This window comes from Giraffa tippelskirchi, chromosome 9 (assembly GCF_054371585.1).
Source record: "Giraffa tippelskirchi isolate mGirTip1 chromosome 9, T2T-mGirTip1v1.2.pri, whole genome shotgun sequence".
NCBI classification, from domain to species: Eukaryota; Metazoa; Chordata; class Mammalia; order Artiodactyla; family Giraffidae; genus Giraffa; species Giraffa tippelskirchi.
Window position 1 is genome coordinate 105,353,100 of NC_137283.1, and position 23,162 is coordinate 105,376,261.

The 23,162-nt window shown below is 37.2% G+C and overlaps 1 protein-coding gene across 9 annotated transcripts in view; it reads left to right on the top strand.

Annotated features, from left to right (window-relative positions):
- Positions 1–23,162, top strand: part of LAMA4 (laminin subunit alpha 4) — a 145,893-nt gene that overhangs the window by 106,185 nt on the left and 16,546 nt on the right. For all 9 annotated transcript variants that reach the window (XM_081529613.1, XM_081529608.1, XM_081529610.1 and 6 more), the window contains 14 exons: positions 785–964; positions 2,686–2,825; positions 4,998–5,174; positions 5,870–6,015; positions 6,457–6,619; positions 7,501–7,634; positions 8,097–8,268; positions 11,683–11,814; positions 12,939–13,081; positions 15,385–15,523; positions 15,977–16,114; positions 18,165–18,298; positions 19,353–19,517; positions 22,349–22,502. In XM_081529613.1, coding sequence (XP_081385739.1) covers positions 785–964; positions 2,686–2,825; positions 4,998–5,174; positions 5,870–6,015; positions 6,457–6,619; positions 7,501–7,634; positions 8,097–8,268; positions 11,683–11,814; positions 12,939–13,081; positions 15,385–15,523; positions 15,977–16,114; positions 18,165–18,298; positions 19,353–19,517; positions 22,349–22,502 — 2,117 coding nt within the window. The remainder of the gene's footprint in view (positions 1–784; positions 965–2,685; positions 2,826–4,997; positions 5,175–5,869; positions 6,016–6,456; positions 6,620–7,500; positions 7,635–8,096; positions 8,269–11,682; positions 11,815–12,938; positions 13,082–15,384; positions 15,524–15,976; positions 16,115–18,164; positions 18,299–19,352; positions 19,518–22,348; positions 22,503–23,162) is intronic.

A 23,162-nucleotide genomic window follows, 5' to 3' on the forward strand; every position in this document is an offset into this window, starting at 1 on the left:
ATACAGCAACACAAAAACGATGACCCAGGATTCAAAGCCACAACCGTCAAGAGTTCAGAGCATGAGAGGTTGAGTTAAATGTCTCTCTGGTTAAAAAAAAAATGAAGCTAAACCTCACCTGAGAGATTTTTAATTGTTTTTATTGCAGAAGTAATGCATGCCCATTGTAGAAAAATTAGAAAATATGGATAACAAAAGAGAAAAAACAAGAGAAATCTGTTATAATCTCATTATCTAGGAAACAAACATTTTGTTGTAAACTTGTTTTTATTTTAAATATATGACTTAAAAATTGCACTATAGATCTCTTTTGAAACTAACTTTTCTTATTCAAAAATACCTTTTCTTACCAATTTATGTCTGACTAGAGCATCATTTTTATGGGAGAAGGTGTCCTACAGAGATGAAAGTGATATTTATAGTGAATTTCAGGCAAACATTTTATGAGTTAGTATCTCACGCACATTTTGTATAGTTTTCTCACCAGGTCTCTAACCTGAAATAATATTACTCTTTAAAAAAAATTACCTCTAATTTGGAAATGTTTTAAATGAACTACATGATTTTATTGAGACTTTACAGTCTTTCAATCTCATTTGTCAATAGTTTACAGTATTCTTATGCACCTAATTTACACCATGATTAACATACATGTAAAGATCTCATTTTGACTGAAAAGCCTGAATTTGAAGTCTGTTTCATCCCAGTGATTAAATGAATATTCATGATCCCATCAAAGGCCCTACTTCTTTGCAAAATAAATGTCCTTGTGCTCTGTGTGAAGGTGATGCTCAGCAGCGCCTGGGTCAGTCCCAGCTGATCACTGCGGAAGCTAACAAGACCACAATGGAAGTCCAGGAGGCAACCACCCCAATGGCTAGCAGTCTAACCAACTGGTCACAGAATCTTCAAAGTTTTGACTCTTCTGCTTATAACACTGCCGTGGACTCTGCCAGAGATGCAGGTATCACCTAGCAGCTTCACAACTTGCATCCAATTGAGGAACTGGTCATTAAACCCTGCATATCTTTCGTTAAGAAGCAATTTTTTTTAATTTGAGTTTTAGATTAGAATGTTGTAGAAGTTAGCTTGTGTGCTTAGACGCTCAGTCATGTCTGACTCTTTGCAACCCCATGGACTATAGCCCACCAGGCTCCTCTGTCCAGGCAAGAATACTGGAATGGGTTGCCATACAAAACAAGTAAATAAAAAAGCATATTGTAATATGAGAGTTCATAAAGACTCTAAAGTGGCTCCATTTCTCTGAGAGAATTGAGGGGAGAGAAACCCTGTTTTGTACACATTTTCATAACCAACATTTAATGTAATGCTTTAAATGTACTCTACTGCCTTTAATGTTAAAGACTATTATACTATATAACAATAGTCATTTTATAGTATGGCTCTTGTGGTCAGTGATCCAAATAACATATATTTACCTCTGTATTAATAAACACACTAAACTGATAGTAACTAATTACTTACCTAATTTCTTTCCTTTTGTTGGAGAAGCACTTTGTTTCCGAAGTACAGAAAAGAGATGTTTCCTAGGTCCTCACTGAAATATTTTCCTGAAGTATGAAAGTGAAAGTAGCTCAGTCATGTCCGACTTTTTACGACTCCATGGACTGTACAGTTCATGGAATTCTCCAGGCCAGAGTACTGGAGTGGGTAGCCATTCCCTTCTCCAGGGGATCTTCCCAACCCAGGGATCAAACCCAGGTCTCCCACATTACAGGTGGATTCTTCACAGCTGAGCCTCCAGGGAAGCCCTATTCTCCTGAATCTGAGTTTAATTTGGCTCTAGGAAGAGGGTTGCTTTTCCTCAGCTGCTTATGCTCAGTGACCATGCCCTGCCCTTAGCTAGGAGTTTGCCCAAAGGTGTTTGTTTTCTACTCCAGCGGTTCTCAAACACGAGTGTGCATCAGAACCACCTGGGCCGCATCCCCATATTGCTGGTCTGGGGACCACACATTGAGAACCACTGCTTCAGTCCATGAAACTTTTAAGAAAGCCGTGCTAGTCTCTGTTTTGGATTTTTTTTCATCAAGTTGTATCCTCATGATTTGTGCTCTTTTCTCTGTGTAAATTATTTATCTCTTCCTCCCCCCCCCACACACACAGGAAGAAAGTAACCTTAAAAATCAGTATGGTCTGCTCATACTATCACCTTTGTCTAGGATCACAGATCATGACTCCCCAACCCCCAACCTTGGCACAACTGCCACTTTTCCGAGCGCGCTCCCTTATTTCTTCCATCCAGCTTCTGCTGGGACCACTGCAGTGGCATTGTGATGTGTGAACAGGCATCTTAGAAAAAAAACCTTCCCACCCACCCCTCCTTGCTCAGCATTTCTTTTGACCTGTTATATCAGTTAGAAATGTAAGCAGAACTTGTGCTCTTTAGTGAAACATCTGTGTATTTGTCAAGGGTCCCGCCCTTTAGAAATGTACATTGTGTGTCAGCTTGCTCTGCATACAATTTATAGATCAATATGTATTGTAAACATCGCAGGATAGAAACTGATTATGCTTTGGACTTAACTATTAATTTTTTAGAATTAAATATAGTTTCTTATAGTTCTACCAGAAGTAACCATGCGTTTGTTGTCTCTTCACCTGATTGCTGAAGTAGACTTAACTACTGAGTTATCTGCTCAAATGATTCATGTTTATTAACCACAGTTGGAAACCTGACAGAGGTTGTCCCTCAGCTCCTGGATCAGCTTCGTACAGTAGAACAGAAGCGGCCTGCAAGCAATGTTTCCGCCAGCATCCAAAGGATCCGAGAGCTCATTGCTCAGACCAGAAGTGTTGCCAGCAAGGTAACCAGTGAAAGGAGTCATTATCAGTCACTCGGTAATAAGGACAGCATGAGGCTGAGCTTAGATCCTTAAGCAGCTTCTAGAGCTGGAAACTTTCGTACTGTATTATCCAGCTTGATAGTTCTCAGCTCCATCTGTTCATTAAACTCAGCGAGGAGATTTGAAAACCAAACCAATTCCTGGTCCCAACCATAAAGCAATAATCAGGCTCTCTAGACAAGGGTTCAAAACCTGTGTTTTTTTTGAAGCTCCTCAGTGATTCTAATGTGTAGCCAAGATTCAGAGGTATACATTTAGCCTAGTCAACATAGCTCATACAGCAAAAGGAATCAAAGAAGGCCAACCCCAATTAAAGACTCAATTTTATTATTACTATTCATTATCCTAACAGCTATCTTTGTGTAATTACTAAATGGAATATTCTTGCCCATCTGCCTCTTCAAAGAATTCTCTGGCACAGCATAGATGATACAAAACTTTTACTGACCTCTCCACAGGCTTAACACATAGCAGCTAAACTGAAAAATTTCGACAAAGTCCCCATTCTGACATGCTATACAGAAGCAACACAACACCATACCTAGTGCCAGCATTGATAGGAAATATGCTAACACAACAATTAACATTTTCTCTGTGGCACAACAGGGCTTGTTCTTGGCCCCTTTTCTAATTTGTTTTTTATTCATTTATAGACCAGCATGATTTTTTTAACTACCAAATTGTATGGTTTTATTTTCTCAATTGTGAGTCAACCTGAACAGACTATTGGCCCTAATTACTGACAGAATTAAGAATTGGAAATCAACTGTTTTGTAATGAAGGAAATTATTACTGCTAAATATACCAAACTTTTAAATGATATATGGTAATTAGCCCTACGCCACAAATCACCTTTTAGATACCTTGGAGAACATTTCAAAAAAGATTTATTGTCAGTTAATGGCATTTCCAAAGCTAGGTTTCTGTGAATGCCTTCTGGTACTTATATTTCTATGGAGTATAATTTAGGAGCCTTAATCACCTAAAACCATTTTCTGAAGAAAGTCCTGGCAATGCCTTTGGGAACCCACACAGCTCTCCAAAGGGAGATGCTTTCTAATACAGATAGATATCTTTCAAACTCTCAATTTTTACAGACTTTAACCCCATATACTACTTGATTATTTACTAAGATGTATTGTATTCTTCTCAACTGGCAACATAAGACAGTTGCACTTTAGGCATTTGGAAATATAATCTTGAACTCACTGGCCATCAATATTAACTAAATTAATATTAGTCAATTGATGTAATATATCTAATTATTCATAAATATTTGCATAACAGTGTGTATGTACACAGTCCATCCACTTCTGAATATTTTGAAAATCACCTGAATCAGACCAGGTCAGCATGTTATATTGGGCCTCTTAGAAATGCATTTTCTGAATTGTGCTCCATTGTGATGCCTTTCTAAGGATCATTATAAGGAATAGCTTAATGAAGTCATCATTACAGTTATTATGATAGAGCCAGACACTAGCAAACACTTTATAGTTACCTTGTTTCATCCCCTTAACAAATCTTTTGTTGTCATTTAACGATGAGGAAACTGCAGGTTAAGTGATTTGCTCATGGTTCCATGGCTAGTAAGTGGTAGAGCCAGGTTTCAAGACCCCATATAAGACTTCGAAGTTGGGTCTAGACCCCTCCCAACTGTCTAAACACAGTCTAGGATACTGCTCATAGCCTCACCAGTGCTCCTCTTTTGAAGACCCTAGGGAGAATGTCCTAGCTATATTAGTACCCAAGATTAGTTATTATTCTCCTGATCAATTAGTTTTTAAATTTATGGGCCTTGTGAATTGTATAAGAAAGTATCCTTTCAAGCTGTTTAGTTCACTTTAACCAAATACGTAGTTCGTTGTGGAATTCATATTTACCCTCATTCTTAGACCTACTTTGCAGCCTTTTTGTTTTGCTTTCTTTCACCTCACTTTAAATTTAAGCTGTATTAGCTTCTTTAAATCCTTTCTCCAATAAGATGAGGACATAAGTAAACAAAGTCTTCTTGGTCATGAGTAAAGCTCAGAGACCTCATAAGAAATGAGGGAAGCCCGTTGAGAACCATGGGAAATCACTATACCCATTTCTGTACTTCTGCATTTTAATGAAATAATTTTCTAACTTCAGATCCAAGTCTCCATGATGTTTGATGGCCAGTCGGCAGTCGAAGTGCATCCTAGAGCCAGCATGGATGACTTAAAGACCTTTACATCTCTGAGCCTGTACATGAAGCCTCCACCTGTGAAGCAACCAGAACTGGCTGGGACTGCAGATCAGTTCATCCTGTATCTCGGAAGCAAAAATGTAAGAGCAAGTGGTTTTAAAAGATGGAATTACATTAAAAGGAGAGATAAGTGCTTTCCTCTTGCCTCAAAACAAAACTACCTGTGCGAACAAACAAAATTCCCATTCTAGCACCTAAGAAGGTATAGATCAGAGGCCAAAACTAAAGTAGCAATTCCTTCTTTGTGTGGAACAGGTAATTCTCCCTCTGTGGGGGATATTTCTGTGGTTTCCTCATATCACCCTCACACTGCAAACTCTAAAGAGTCTGAATGCTGCATTTCAAAGACATCCAGAGTACAGAGACTTACTATATTTAATGCTGAACCCTGCTTGAAGGTATATAGCAGTTGGTATTGGCAGGCGGCATTATATTCCCAGATTTAACGAAACAAGGTTAACACCCTCTGGGCAGCCATCAAATGTCCACAAGCCCGAAGTTGCTTGGCTTCCTGTCCAGGGTATACCTGGACAGGCACAGAGGGGTGTGGCAGGGGGTGGGCAGTGGGCAGGGGCCTCACACTGATGCAGCCATAGAGAGGCTGGAAAGCAGGAGGCGCTACCCAGTCTAACAGGCACTTTGGTAATAATTCAAGCCAGATATGCCTTATATAACAGCCAAACATTTAGATTGCTAATTGTCCTTTAAAGAAATGAGAACAAAAGCTGATATTCATTCATATGAATTTTATTTACGAGACTCCTTAACATTTCAGGCCAAAAAAGAGTACATGGGTCTTGCAATCAAAAATGATAACCTGGTGTACGTTTATAATTTGGGAACTAAGGATGTAGAGATTCCCCTGGACTCCAAGCCTGTCAGTACCTGGCCTGCTTACTTCAGCATTGTCAAGATTGAAAGGTAAAGTGAATCCATGACACAGGGCTGATCTGCACATTTCATAAGAAATCTATTGAATGCACTCATGCACACACAGATACATACACACAGTCTTTCTGTGGATGTTGCTCCTCTTTCTTCCATTATTTATGTATTCCTTCACAAGTACCTTGATAGGAAACAAAAAATTAGAAAAAATAGTCATCACTTCTAAATAGAAATCTGATTAGTAGTTGTTTTTTTTAATCTGGCCAATCCACAAATCTAGTTCCAAGGTGGAATCTGGTTTTTCCCCTTCCCATTGATTGTTGACATTCTATAAATGCTTATGAAAATGACAAAATCAAGTCACCAAGTCTGTGATGAAGGGATTTTCACATTTTGACATTAAAAAAAACAAACAAACCATGTTTTATACAAATTATCTGGCTACTAAGGAGTGAAAATTCTTTATCTGAACAGGGTAGGAAAACACGGAAAGGTGTTTTTAACAGTCCCAAGTCTAAGTAACACCGCAGAGGAAAAGTTTATTAAAAGGGGAGAATTTGCGGGAGATGACTCCTTGTTGGATCTGGATCCGGAAGACACTGTGTTTTATGTTGGGGGCGTGCCATCAAACTTCAAGGTGAGCTATCCAGCCATATTTTGACTTAATTGCAAATCTACAATGATTGTTTTTAGAAATCCATAACACCTACAGTGACTTGGGGTTGATTGGAAACCTTGATACCTTAAAAAAAGAGTTTAGGTCAGTGGGTGGTAGAATTCTGAATCAGGGTCTGTAAATATGCTGTGTAAATCTGATCTCTGCTACACATATTTTCATAGTGTCAAATACTTTCATCCTATAGCTAAAACTTGACTATCAAATGTATTTCATCCTGATACATGCATTTATAATTAATATTACCCCACCTACTGCAAGAATGCCTGTACCTTGTGGGTTTATAGCTAGTATTCAGGTTCACAGATGACAGTTTCAAAAACTCAGTTATTTCAGCTGATACACAGGCATGAGATGAAATACCTGGGATGTGGGAGGGGGTAGGATCTAGGGAGAAAGATGAGACCTGATGAAGTGCAGATTGATGAAGGGCCCAAGAAGATAAGGAATTGATCTACAATTTCAGGTGCAGAACTATTACTCACTAGTTAGAGGCACATTATTGAACTTTTCTGAGAATTACTTTCTCTCTCTTTATGTGAGGACAGAAATACCTACCTCATGGAGCTAGTGTGAGGATTGACTTTGGTCATGAATCCATTGTCAGGCGAGTGACTGGCACATAGTATATGCTCAGTAAACCCACACCCTCTCTGCTAAGATATGAACAACTGAACAGTCATTCTTAATCTGAATGGTTTGGCATAGAACAGACACAAACTCAGGTCTAGAATGATATTTCTGTCAATAGGAAGGTCTCCTTGACCTTTGTCTCCCAGCCTGATCTGTGTGGACTGGATGAAACGTTGTCATGGGAGAATTGACTTCACTTTATTTCACAGCTCCCTGCTAGCTTAAACCTGCCTGGCTTTGTTGGCTGCCTGGAATTGGCCACTTTGAATAATGATGTGATCAGCTTGTACAACTTTAAGCACATCTATAATATGGACCCCTCCAAATCAGTGCCCTGTGCCAGGTAAGAGCATGCGAAGAGCACTAATAATTTGATGGCTATGCAAGAGCTGCAAATAGGACAAGTGTGGGTCAATATTCAGGTTTTCAGTCTTTTCTTGGGGAAAACGAATTTTGAAACTGCTTACTAGTCATGCCTGTAAACAACTTTTCAATTCTTCTCTATCATAATGAGCATGCACAATTATTAAAAAGTTAAACTCCTAAATTACAGCTTTGGTTTTAGATAACAGAGAGTAGGGTCTCATTAGAACCTTCTGTTATCTTAGCACACAGGGTTCTAAGAAAAAAATCCATCACAGTTTTTTTTTTTAATGCTTCTTTATGTCTCACATGCAGACATCAGAACTTCATTTAAATGCTGTAAGACCCATGGAAAATGTCATGAGAATGGGTTGAAAAGAACCTCACTTGAAAGCATAACAGATACTGTCATGTTTATATGATCCTTGCATTTTTATTTCAGAGACAAACTGGCCTTTACTCAGAGTCGGGCTGCCAGCTATTTCTTCGATGGCTCTAGTTATGCCATAGTGAGGGATATCACGAGGAGAGGGAAGTTTGGTCAGGTGACTCGCTTTGACATCGAAGTTAGAACACCAGCTGACAATGGCCTCGTGCTCCTCATGGTCAACGGAGTGAGTAAAAAGTCCTACATCTTCTCCCTTATTGCCTTTACTTTCTACCATGTATGTTTCTAGGAACCTTCCCAAGTTGAATGTGTCATGCCATAAAACTGAAGGTTTAGTTTATAAAGCAAAATTGGTTTTCTTTTCCTGCAGGGACATGATGCCAGCAGTAATTAAAAGTAGCCATGAAATGGCATTTCCCTGCACTATATTTTTAGGTGTATATTAAATATAATAGATTCAATAAGCTAAGAGAACTTTGATGAAAATCAGCACCAAGGTCTAAATGAGTATCAGTTCAGTTGCTCATTCATGTCCGAGTCTTTGCATATGTCTACAGAAATTTAGCACTTACTTTTAAATCATATGCCCTAATCAGTTAAAAAAGAGTTTGCATGCTTAACATATGTGTGTGTGTGTATATATATATATATATGTGTATATATATGCATTTCTTTATTAATGATATACACATACCAAATGTGAATATAATATTCAAAACTAGGAGAAATATAATTTATATAAATATAAAATGTTGAAATAAATGCAAGTTTAAAATGGTGGTAGTGGTTTAGTCACTAAGTCGTGTCCAACTCTTGCAACCCCGTGGATTGTAGCCCTCCAGGCCCTCTGTTCATGAGATTCTCCAGGCAAGAATACAAAGAAGTTTAAAAAATTATTTTTATTTTGCTAGTGACACAAAAATTATTAATGGTAGTATTAGTGAGAACAATGTAATTAAATATGTTTAAGTATTTTTTAAAGTCACATTAAATTCTTTGTGATACTAAAGTCTTATCATGAGTCCAGTTTGTTTCAGTACTAAGTTTTATTGGCTATCATAACTAGACAAGATACCTCTTATAAATAAAAATGTAGGAAGTATATCATTGGCTATGCTTAGTTAAATCATGATATCATTATTATTTCATTCACTGTTGGCAGAAGTTGTCTTTGAAAATGGCTGGCAGGTTTTCATCTTCCCTGATGTCAGTTCTTGGAAGCTAATCAGATAGTGTATCATTTTGTAAACTTTAACAAAAGAATTCAAGATCATTAAAAATCTTCATTTGAAAAACTTTTAAACAGGTTAGAAATTTCTTTCCAAAAAAGTTTTAGTAGTGTAGATATGAGAGTTTTTATGGTAGTACATAAAAACATGAAAACTTACATTGTTTTCATCAGCAAATTTACTTAACAGTAGAAAAATTTTCAGATTTTTTTTTTAAAAACCATCCCTCCAGTGTACAACTTTCTTCCCCACCAAAATAGTTTCTCCTTCATTGTTACAATGCCCCTACCTTGAAACAACAGATCAAGTATATTTTTTTAGTAGCTAGTAGGTTTCATACTACTATAAGATATTTGTCATCACAAATAAAGGTCAGTAAGTTTAGAATAATTCATTTTATAAAGCAAATGTGTAATGCTCCTGAAATTTGACCACATTTTTAGTATTTGTAGGAAGTAATCTGAAAATATCTATATGTCTCAGAATATTTTCACATCACAATATTTCAATAGAAAATCATTATAAATATTCTATTATTAAGTGGCCTTATTCATAAATCCATGTAACCAGGCACCCATAAGCTGCAATAATTGCAATAGGCTAAACACAAAGAAATCAGTGCAGACTGGGCCATGGGCCGTGGCCCACCTTCAAGTGTGGAACTTCATTCTCAAAGTGTGAATCTGAATCCTGTGAAAACCCACTCAAAGGACAAAATGAAGGCTCAGAGTAAATCTATGTATTAAATATTAAAAGTTAGCTTCTCTGTTTTAGAGTTTTAAAATGAGTATAAATAGAAGTTGAAATGTTTTCTTTCTATCCCCCAGTGGATTGTATACCACATTCTTAGTATATAAACTCTGTCCAAGAGATCACTTTCAGTGAAATAGGGACTATGAAAGAGGAGAGTGAAAAAGTTGGCTTAAAGCTCAACATTCAGAAAACTAAGATCATGGCATCCGGTCCCATCACTTCATATCAGATAGATGGGCAAACAGTGGAAACAGTGGCTGACTTTATTTTTCTGGGCTCCAAAATCACTGCAGATGGTGATTGCAGCCATGAAATTAAAAGACGCTTACTCCTTGGAAGGAAAGTTATGACCAACCTAGACAGCATATTAAAAAGCAGAGACGTTACTTTGCCAACAAAGGTCCATCTAGTCAAGGCTGTGATTTTTCCAGTGGTCATGTATGGATGTGAGAGTTGGACTATAAAGAAAGCTGAGCACCGAAGAACTGATGCTTTTGAACTGTGGTGTTGGAGAAGACTCTTGAGAGTCCCTTGGACTGCAAGGAGATCCAACCAGTCCATCCTAAAGGAGATCAGTCCTGGGTGTTCACTAGAAGGACTGATGTTGAAGCTGAAACTCCAATACTTTGGCCACCTGATGCGAAGAGCTGACTCATTTGAAAAGACCCTGATGCTGGGAAGGATTGAGGGAGAAGGGGATGACGGAGGATTAGATGGCTGGATGGCATCATCGACTCGATGGACATGGGTTTGGGTGGACTGCAGGAGTTGGTGATGGACAGAGAGGCCTGGCGTGCTGTGGTTCATGGGGTCGCAGAGTCGGACATGACTGAGCGACTGAACTGAACTGAACTGAACCATCACCAACTCAATGGACATAAATTTGAACAAACTCCAGGAGATAGTTAAGGTTGGGGAGCCTGGTGTGCTACATGCAGTCCATGGGGTTGCAAAGAGTCGGACATGACTTAGCGACTGAATAGCAACCATAATACTTCATTCTTCATATCCACTGAATTCCTGTGTCTATGAACTATCTTCTAAAACATGCAGTCCTAACCAGTAAATTACTTGAGTGTTATAGAATTACTTTGGTTGTTGAATATCATGTGATCTAAGTGCATAATAATTTCATGTTTATTTATGTAAATCCAGTGTTAGAGAAGCGGGCCTTCTTTTCCTTTTATCCATATTTACTGATAATTTTCCAAGATTCTTTTCAGCATACCTTGGAATTATTTTTCAGTGGTACCAATTTTGCTCCTATAATGAAATGTAGTCACATCTGTTGGCCTGTTACAACTTTTAAACATTGCCTTAAAATAGGGCCGTTGAATACATGTGGCCTATAGTACCCTGTTTTCAAGATTGTTAAAAATCAATAAGGTGAATTTAAAATTTCATTAATTCACTAGTAAAAACAGTAGAAGATAATTGTTTTAAATTGTATGTAAATATTAAAACTTTGGTATATGAGATGTAACTGCTGATCTGGATGTAGTTGTGATTTTTATTTCATAATAAGAATTTCATGAGACTTCTGTAGTCTTCAGACAGTTTCGATAATAAAGAGTATAGTGTTATTTCTCAAATTCAGCTAAACCTGCTCTTTCATAATAGCAGACTCTCACGTCTACAACTTTTTTTCTTCTCCACAGAGTATGTTTTTCAGCCTGGAAATGCGCAATGGTTACCTACATGTGTTCTATGACTTTGGGTTTAGCAACGGCCCTGTGCATCTTGAAGACACATTAAAGAAAGCTCAAATTAATGATGCAAAATACCATGAGGTACTGATCATTGCAGTTTGAATGCTTTGTTTTATTTGTATTTGGATCTATTGATCTAATCACATGGTCAAATGAGATAGGTGAGAAAGTAATTAAACTGAACACTTTCACATATAAAAACCAATGAAGGGCCCTCATATACTCAACTCCAGGATAACATTTGCTTCAAAAGAGTGGACATTTTTGTCATATTGGAGTTTCCAGTAAAAGAGTCAGTGAAGATACATTTTAATTGCTTCATCGATCAAAAGACTCCTATTGATATTCAATATATTGATTATGATGGCATTTCTCTACATTTGTTGAAAATGAGAATATAGATACACAACTATTGTGTTTTTGCTTTTTCCTTGAGTCCCATTAAATATAAAAAGAGTAGATATAAGTGAAGAATTTCCTTTTTAAACCTTTTCTGTGAAACTTAGAAAATAGTAACACAGATTTTCTTATAAAATGAGAGCCCACAAAGAATTCTCCTCTGTCTTGAAACAGATGTGCAGTATACTGATATTTCATCTGTTTTTACTAACAACTACTTTAAATCTATACTTTAATAAAATATATGAAAGTCATAGTATCTTCTAAGTTGAACTAAAATGCAGAGTAGAGGCTATATTTCTCTTTTCAGTTCAAAGTCCATAGCCTTCATGAGAATGGTTTACAATAGAAGAATATTTTAACTATTTCTCTGACTAGAATTTTCCCACATTCATTAAAGCTTATTATGTCACCAAAAAATGACATCTGGCAACATGCAGACCGGGGTCCAGAAGCCACCTGTTTACAGTTTTTTCCTGAATCCCCTCAAAGGAGCAAAATATTAATAAAAAAGTTGATCTCATAACAAAATTCTTCTTGGGCTAGCTGTGAATCCATATGGAATCCTTCTCCAGCAAGTGGGAACTTCTGGTAATATGACAGTTTTCATGTCTGTGAGTAAGGAAGGAAGATCTATTGCCCATTTTGTAAACAAATAAGCATAAGATCACGGAGGCCCAGCTGTTACAACATAATTAAATAATTATGAATAATAAATTATTATTAAATAATTAAAATATATAGCAGTCTTCAAAAAGCTGATTGTTAAGCAATGATCAGGACTTATTATGTATTATTTCTCCCAGATCTCAATCATTTACCACAATGATAAGAAAATGATTTTGGTAGTTGACAGACGACATGTCAAGAGCATGGATAATGAAAAGATGAAAATACCTTTTACAGACATATACATTGGAGGAGCTCCCCCAGAAATCTTACAGTCAAGGTAAGCTTTTTTGTATTTGTTAAGCTGTTTGTTCCTAACAATGCACTGAGCTGAGGACTCAACAACATCCAGGAGAGGTGTAGTAAATGTTTGAGCCTTCCCACCTACTACTTCTGTGCACATGTACAGGGGCACACACACAATCATATACCTGTGTGCCTGTGCCGCCAGTCCTTGTGACCCCCTTAAATTAGCATAGGGTAAATGTGATCTACAAAATTCTTTATTTATTACTCTTAGAACATAGTCTAATGCAGTATTTCTCATCCACAAGAGGAAAGGTGGAGCATATGTGAAAGCAAAGAAGCATTGTGTCCATTTACTTTTGTTTTAGTATTAATTTAGAGTTATTTGAACTTGGAGAAGGCAGTGGCACCCCACTCCAGTACTCTTGCCTGGGAAACCCCATGGATGGAGGAGCCTGGTAGGCTGCAGCCCGTGGGGTCGCGAAGAGTCAGACACGACTGAGTGACTTCACTTTCACTTTTCACTTTCATGCACTGGAGAAGGAAATGGCAACCCACTCCAATATTCTTGCCTGGAGAATCCCAGGGACGAAGGACCCTGGTGGGCTGCCGTCTATGGGGTCGCACAGAATCGGACACAACTGAAGCGACTTAGCAGCAGCAGAACTCTCAAATAGTATCTGAGAGTAAACCAAAATTTTAAGCCTGTCCCAGGAGTTGTGAATTAAGTATGTTGTTGTTGTTGTTTAGTCAGTGAGTTGTGTCTGACTCTTTTGTGACTCCATGGACAGTAGCCTGCCAGGCTTTTCTGTCCATCAGATTTCCCAGGCAAGAATACTGGAGTGGGTTGCCATTTCCTCCATGAGGGGATCTTCTCCACCCATAAGTCAAACTTATGTCTCCTGCATTTGCAGGCAGATTTTTTACCGCTGAGCCACCAGGGAAGCCTCATGAATTAGGTATGTGTGCATGCTAAGTCTCTTCAGTCTTAGGGACTCTTTGCAGCCCTATGGACAGCAGCTCACCAGGTTCCTCTGTCCATGGGATTCTCCAGGCATGAATACTGGAGTGAGTTGTCCTGCCTTCCTCGAGAGGATCTTCCCGATCCAGAGATCAAACCTATGTCTCCTGCATTGGCAGGTGGGTTCTTTACCACTAGCGCTGCCTGGGAAACCCAAATTAAGTGTAATGAAATATTATTCTGATATATTCAAAAAATTCAACTGTCTCTTATTACAATCAATTCATAACATGAGAGATCCTAAACTGAGAGACAGCATTAGGATACTCCAGTCCAGTCAGTCTCAACCCTGGTTCTCAGTAGACTGACCTAGAGAATGTTTATAAACGTCACTACCCACAATCATTCTCCAGAAATTCTAATTTTTCTGGGATAAGACCCCAAGTTTAAGCTTTCTTTCCAAACTAAATATCCTCAATTCCTTCAGCCATGCCACATGCCATTGTGGTTGCTATATGTGCACCTTAATCTATCAATTAACATGTCATCCAGGCATGATCTTGTGAGAGCAGAATACAGTGGGACTATTACCGTTAGGTTGGTCAGTGTTCATCTAAAATACATTGAAGTCCTTGTAACTTACTCAGAATTAACTTCATTATTCATTCGGTATCCAATACTATGTTCTCTGGCACTTCCTATCTATTAGGCATAGTGATGGGTACTGTTTTGAGCAAAATGCCATCTTTGATCTTAAAGATAATTTCTCACTTTCCTATTTCTCCTAAGTCCCAACGTTCATTGAAAACTTCTCTAGCCTTGGTTGATTAGTGTGTTGCAAATAAGACAAGTAATTGAGTTCATGACTCAAGTAGGATTAGTGGACAACTGAAGACCTGGATTCAATTCCTAACTTTCTACTTGTGACATAGGAAAAAAAAGACTTAATATTTCTTAGTTTCATTTTATAGGTAAACCGTGTGAAACTGCCAAGAGTTCACAGTTTTTGACCTATACGTATGTCAGTTCATTATGGTTCAACCTATTAATCATCTGTAAAAGGGAAAGAATAGCATCACCATCTAGCTCACTGAATTGTTGTAAAGATAAAATGAGCTGATGTAAGTTAAAGGATGTTGAAAACTATAAAGAAGTAAACAAATTGACTCCATGCAGAATAAAGCTGTTTTCTATGCAAAGAGTAGAAATTACTGTGTGCTTATGAAAGAAAGCATGAAAATGTGAATAATTATAAACTATTAAAAATAACTATAAATAAAATCAAATTTTACATCCTGCATATGTAGGGTGACATCATCATCACCTCTACCACCATCATCACAGCTGTATCAGTAAAGATTGATTTTCTTTTCTAGGACCTTAAGAGCACACCTTCCCCTAGATATCAACTTCAGAGGATGCATGAAGGGCTTCCAGTTCCAAAAGAAAGATTTCAATTTATTAGAACAGACAGAAACCCTGGGAGTTGGCTATGGATGCCCAGAAGACTCTCTTGTAAGTACACAATTGAAAGGTTTTTAATAAATAGACAAGAAACTTTCCTCTCTTAAAAGCTGAAAAAACTCTCTTTCTCTGTCATCCTGTGTACACCCTGGGTTCCTTTCTGCCACCAGCAGACAGAAGGATCATTAAGCTAAAAAGGCTTATGGGAATCCTCTGGACTTGGCCAGTTGCTTCACCCTTCAATGGCTGGAATGCCAAAGCCCAGAGAGGCTATGTGATCATCTTCACTCACTCACAGTAGAGGAAGTAGGCAAGCTGAAACCCCATCTGTTAGCAGCATACAGAAGGAAGGCTAACAGGCCTGAATTCTAGCATAAACCAGAAATTAAAACATACTATTAATGTAGGAGCTAGCAGATAAGGCCTTTGGTGTGTAGGAAATGGACATTTTAGGCATTTGATAATTATCACAAAATCTATATTCATACTTTCTCTGGCACACAGATATCTCGCAGAGCATATTTCAATGGACAGAGTTACATTGCTTCAAGTCAGAAAATATCTTTTTTTGATGGCTTTGAAGGAGGTTTTAATTTCCGAACGTTACAGCCAAATGGATTACTGTTCTATTATGCATCAGGGGTAAGTATTTGTTTTTTGTGGTGAAAACTTCTTTGTGGTAATTGTTTTATCTATTAAAAATACTTCTAAGCACATTAAAATAATTTTCAATTCAGATTAATTTTGACTCCTGTACACATATGGAATGTCTCATTTCAAACAGTTTGTAAAATATTATAAATATATCGTATGTGAGTTTTTAACCTGGGCTTCATAAACCTCCCTAAGGAGTTCATGAAGAGAATTCAGTGGGTCCGTGAACTAGGTGAGAAAAAATTAAATCTTTATTTTCTCTAACTAAAATTTAGCATTTTCTTCAATTGTGAATGTCAGCAACAAACCACAGTAATATTAGCAGTACCTATGATTTTGTCTTTAGTAGAAATTAAAGGCATTTTTCATTTCATGTTATAGTTGTCATATATATCTCAAAATACCATTTTTGTTTATTGCTACTTCTAAATTAAAGTAGTTATTAGATCTGCTACTAGATTTTATTTATTTTATTTTTATTATTTAGGGCCTTAATGTAGAAGTACATATATATCACATATTTATTGTTTTGATATTTTGAAGGGTATTTAATAATTTTAAATATTATATTTAAATATAATTGGTTTCCTTTGTATTCCTACATATTTTGTTGAGTGATTTTAAAATATTTTATGAAGGAGCCCATATGTGTCACCAAACTACCGAAAGAGTCATAGCACAGAATATGTTAAGAACCTCAGTGTATATATACAGTGCTAACATATGTGTGACTCAATTTATGAAATAGTTTTTGAATTTTCTGTAGAACTTTAGCTACAGTCCATGGGTAGCAGTCCTTGGGGTCGCAAAGAGTCAGACATGACAAAAAAACTGAACTGAACAAAGATATATTAATACCATGTCAAGAATAAAATAATGTTTATAAAAGTTTGGTGACCTTAAAATATTGATGTTGAGAGCTAACTGTAGAGATTGAGGCCCATATCAGGGAAGAAAAGGAAGATTATCATTTTGCCAATATTTTAAGGGATATTGCCAAACAATAAAGAAATTCAGAAAAATAGATGTTAACTTCTGCTGTTTTTTAATTTTTCTGCCTCTGTAGATGGAAATTGAAACATTTTTTTCTGTCCTTTCTTTTTTATTATTTTAATTGGAGGCTAATTACTTTATAGTATTGTAGTGGTTTTTGCCATTCATTCACATGAATCAGCCCTGGGTGCACATGTGTTCCCCATCCTGAACCCCCCTCCCACCTCCCTCCCCATCCCATCCCTCAGGGTCATCCCAGTGCACCAGCCCTGAGCACCCTGTCTCATGCATCTAACCTGGACTGGCAATCTGTTTCACATATGATAATATACATGTTTCAATGCTATTCTCTCAAATCATCCCACCCTCACCTTCTCCCCACAGAGTCCAAAAGTCTGTTCTTTACATCTGTGTCTCTTTTGCTGTCTCACATATAGGGTCATTGTTACCATCTTTCTAAATTCCGTATATATGCATTAATATACTGTATTGGTATTTTTCTTTCTGACTTACTTTGCTCTGTATAATAGGCTCCAGGTTCATCCACCTCATTAGAACTGATTCAAATGCATTGTTTTTAATAGCTGAGTAATATTCCATTGTGTATATGTACCACAGCTGGAAAGTGAAACATTTTTAAAAGCCACATTAGCAAAATAACTCTTACCTAGTTGTCTCAGTACATCACCAAGGAAATTAAAATACTGGTTTTTCAAAAGTGAGGCTGATGACAGAAGAGAAATGCTTGAGTAAAGAAAGTAACTGACGCTGGGATAACAGCTACTTAGCATGACAAAATCACCTAAAATTTTCAGTTCAGATACAGGAAATTCCTCTTTCCATTGAAATGTGTCTAATTTTATAAGTAACACACCAATCCAGGCAATAGAGTATTTTCTTGTTGCTGTTCATAGAAATTATTTTTCAAGCAAACCTCTCACATGTTGTGTGTTCCTTTAAGCAGTTCCATAAGTAAATGTTGAAAACATGTCCACCTTTTGGATCCCTGGCTTCCATTGTTAAAAAACTTGTGCTTGCATTTCAGTCAGACATGTTCTCCATCTCATTGAATAATGGCACCGTGATTATGGATGTAAAGGGAATCAAGGTGCAGTCGGCAGATAAGCGGTACAATGATGGGCTGTCCCACTTCATCATTACCTCCGTCTCCCCCGCAAGGTATAGTTCCTCACTTTATATTCTTTTCACCAGTTGGCTTTACCTGTAGGACATGAATTCATCCAGTGACCACTACTAATAATAGACTATCTCTTATTACCTTTCTAGTGTTTAAAAAAATGGTAGAAGGAGCAACTTACTTTTTTTTTAATTGTTAATTTTTAAAACATGCCAAATAAGTCACTATAAAATTAATTAACAGGTATATAAAATTTTTCCCAGTGAAACCATAAACTATAATTTCCTTGAGGGAAGTACCAGTACATAGCACTTAAACTAAATGGAGTGCAGTGTTTTGTACCTAGAAAAACTTAGCAAACAACAGGTTTCACTAGGTTTTAATTAAACAATTGAGAAAGTTATATTTATGGTCACATTTTAAAAAGTCTTTGGAGAAGGAAATGGCAACCCACTCCACTATTCTTGCCTGGAGAATTCCATGGACAGAGGAGCCTGGTGGCTACAGTCCGTGGGGTCACAAAGAGTCGGACACGACTGAGTGACCAACACTTTAACTTCACTTTAAAAAGTCTTAACTTTATCTTTAAAGTATGTAATACTGTATTTCTCTTTCATAAAAGGAAAATTCTTTCTGTAAAAGCAATATATTTTCTGTTGCAGACTGCTGCTATTCTGTGTCCATTCCTGGGGAGCCCTCCCATTAAAAGAAAATGTTAATAGGTCTTTTCAAGATGCCATTTCCACTCACTGACAATGTGCTTCAGAATGAAAATAGCTTCCCACAAATGTGATTAAATGATCACCATGATTTATGTTCTATTTTTCCACCCTCCAAAAAAAAGAAGTTGCCAGTGACTAGTCATTTGAACTTGCTTCTATGGGTTTAAATTCCAGTCATGATTTGGAGAGTCTTTTCTGCATATAGAAATATTCATCTATTTTATCCTGAGCCTCACAAAGAGTCTGGCAACTTGTTATCTTGTCATTAACCAAATGTTCCATTTCTCAATTCCATGAGAAAACATACAACCTAGAATGGAACTCAAGTAATACGTTAGCTGTGTAGTGCTTAAAAAAGCTTTTTCCCTTACAGGTATGAATTGATAGTAGATAAAAGCAGACTTGGGAGTAAGAACCCTACCAAAGGAAAAGTGGAGCAGACCCAAGCAGGTGAAAAGAAGTTCTACTTCGGCGGCTCACCCAACACTCCCCAGTATGCTAATTTCACCGGATGTATAAGTAATGCCTACTTTACCAGGTACAGTATTTTTAGTATTCATAAATCTGTATGATCAGTAAAGACGTTCAAGTTGATAATTAAAATATTTACCTTATTAAAACTAATAACTATGAAATATCGGGGGCATAAGTGGGTAGTAATTAAATGCTTGCATGTGCTTGAAAAACTGACACACTTGGGCTTGTGTGTAAATTTTTTACCTTTTAATTTTTGTATGGCATCGGCTAAATAAGCTTTTGTTTCTTCAGCTGCAAAATGCAGATAATAATAGGGCCTGTTTGGTAAACTTGTTATGAGGATTAAATGAGATAATGTGCATAAAGCACATGTCATACAGCAAACTGAATATTAAATGTGGTTATTTCTGTACTTACTGTCAGTGGTACAATACAGAGCAACATACCCAAGTCATCCTCAGAGGTTTAAGAAAGTCTTTTTTATATTAATTTAATGCACGACTATTTTTTCATTCATTTTCTCTTGTTGAAATTTGGTTGATGTACAATATTATGTCAGTTTCAGGTATACTATATAGTGATTTGACATCTGATTGTTGTTCAGTCTCTAAGTCAGGTCTGACTGTTTTCAACCCTATAGACTGCAGCACACCAGGCTCCTCTGTCCTCTATTATCTCCTTGAGTTTCCTCAGACTCATGTCCTTTGAGTTGGTGTTGCTATCTAACCATCTCATCCTCTGCCACCCGCTTCTCCTTTTGCCTTCAGTCTTTCCCAGCATCAGGGTCTTTTCTAATGAGTCGACTCTTCACATCAGCTGGCCAAAGCATTGGAGCTTCAGCTGCAGCATCAGGCCTTCCAATGAATATTCAGGGTTGGTTTCCTTCAGGATTGACTGGTTTGATCTCCTTGCAATCAAAGGGACTCTCAAGAGTCTTCTCCAGCTCCACAGTTCAAAAGCATCAATTCTTCGGTGCTCAGCCTTCCTTATATGTTCAACTCTTACATCCATATATGACTACTGGAAAAACTATAGCTTTGACTATACAGACCTTTGTCAGCAAAGTGATATCTCTGCTTTTTAATATGCTCTCTATGTTTGTCATAGCTTTTCTTCCAAGGAGCAAGCGTCTTTTAATTTCATGACTGCCATCACCATCCACAGTGATTTTGGAGCCCAAGAAAATAAAATCTGACACTGCTTCCACTTTTTCTCCATCTATTTGCCATGAATTGATGGGACTGGATGCCATGATCTTAGTTTTTTGACTGTTGAGTTTTAAGCCAGCTTTTTCACTCTTCTCTTTTGCCCTCATCAAGACGTTCTCTAGTTACTCTTTACTTTCTGCCATTAGAGTGGTATCATCTGCATATCTGAGGTTGTTTCTATTTCTCCCAGCAATCTTGATTCCAGTCTGTGATTCATCTAGCCTAGCATTTCTTATGATGTACTCTGCATATAAGTTAAATAAGCAGGGTGACATCATACAGCCTTGACGTACTCCTTCCCCAATTTGGAACCAGTCCATTGTTCCATGTCCAGTTCTAACTGTTGCTTCTTGACCCGCATACAGGTTTCTCAGAAGACATTTGCGTATATGAAGTACTCACCAAGATAAGTCTACTAACCATCTGTCTGCATACTTTTATTTTGATATTATCGACTGTATTCCTTATGTTGTCTATTACATGCCCATGACTTATTTATGAGTGGAGGTTTGTATCTCTTAATCCTTTTCACCAATTGTGGACTCACACCTCCCCTTCTGCATCCACCCATTTGCTCTCTGTATCTTTGACTCTCTTTTGTTTGTTTTGTTTTTTAGATTCCACTTTTAAGTGAAATCTATAGTATCGTCTTTCTCCATCTGACTTATTTCACTTAACATAATACCCTCAGATCCATCCATGTCACAAATGGCAAGATTTCATTTTTCATGGCTAAATAATTTTCATATACATATAACCCCATCTTTATCCATTCATCTATCAGTCAACACTTAAGTTGCTTCCATATTGTGGCTGTTGTAAATAATCCTGCAGTGAAACCAGAGGTGTATATATCTTTTCAAATTAGTCTTTTTGTTTTCTTCTGGTAAATACCCAGCAATGGAATTGCTGGGTCATATGGTAGTTCTATTTTTAATGTTTTGAGAAGCCTATTTTCCATAGTGGCTGCACTAAGTTACATTCCTACCAACAAAACGTGGGGGTTCCCTTTTCTCCGCATCCTCACTAACACTTATTGTATCTTGTCTTTTTATGATAGGCATCATGACAGGTGAGTGGTATCTCTTTGTGGTTTTGATTTGCATTTCCCTGATGATTAGTGATGTTAAGCATCTTTTCATGTGTCTGTTTTCTGTCTTTATGTCTTCTTTGGAGAAATGTCTGTTTAGGTCCTATGCCCCCTTTTTCAATCAAGTTGTTTGGTTTTTTTATGTTGAATTGTATGAGTTCTTTGTGTATTTTTTATATTAACCCTTTATCAGATATATTGTTTGCAAACATCTTCTCCCATTCAGTAGACGACCATGTTGTTTTATCCTTAACAAAGACAGTGAGAACCCCCTGAGTTCAAAAACATGCAAGGGAGGAATTTAATACAGATTAAGTAACACAGATGAGGTCCCCATCATCCAGGACATGGTGAGGGAAGATATATTCATCTGGCAGAATGTGCTGGGAAGGCACAGAGTTATTGGTTAATTGGTTAAATGATCATTTAAAGGGTTCTAATTAAGATAGTGGTTGGTACATAAAGACCCATCACATACACACACACACACACACACACACATATTAATTGCTAAAGTTCTTTGACTTCCATAGTTTCATCATGTAATTCTGAACAACATTCTTAAGATTTTTCTTTCCTCTGTTACAAACACAGGTTGGATAGAGATGTAGAGGTTGAAGATTTCCAGCGGTATTCTGAAAAGGTCCACACTTCTCTTTATGAGTGTCCCATTGAGTCTTCACCATTGTTTCTCCTTCACAAAAAAGGAAGAAATTCCTCAAAGCCTAAAACCAATCAGAAAAAAAAGGTAAAAGATAATGCTGCGCCAACTTTTAGATTGCCCTTGTATTCCACACATACAATTCTAGTCACTGGTGCTTTATTGAATTTACTCATTTGCAACTGTGTTTGTATGAAAGATATGATTTCTGTAGTATCTGATATTGCAGTTTACCAGATTTGTTCTATCAGTTCTTATTCCCTAAGAAACAGTTTGATTAAGCTTTTGCTCTTACTTCCAACTGCTTTTCATTACAATGGTTAAAATTGCTCTGTATTTTATATAAAAATATATACTATTTACTGTGATCATTCTCTAGTATCATTTGTTGTTGCATAACAGCCTCTAGTTTCTGTCACAGTCCTAGAAATCATTGGTTTCTGATCTTACCTTATTTTTCCCTCCTTCCTTGACCTTCCTTTTAACCACTCACATCCACAGTTGATCTGTGGCATCAACTAGAGTGACTTTGCATTCAAAATCTTGAGTCTTAAATTGCAGTCACTGATGACTATTCTCTCATCCGTTTTACACCTAGCATGTACATTATTCGCCTTCATTATAAATGAAAGTCCAGTTCCTTCTCGTTCTTTCAGTCTGACCCTCCTTCCTGCTTCCTGGCCCAATGTAAACAATGCCCTCAAGCACCAGTGCTCCCATCCTGGTCCAAGCCATTGTCGTCTCTCA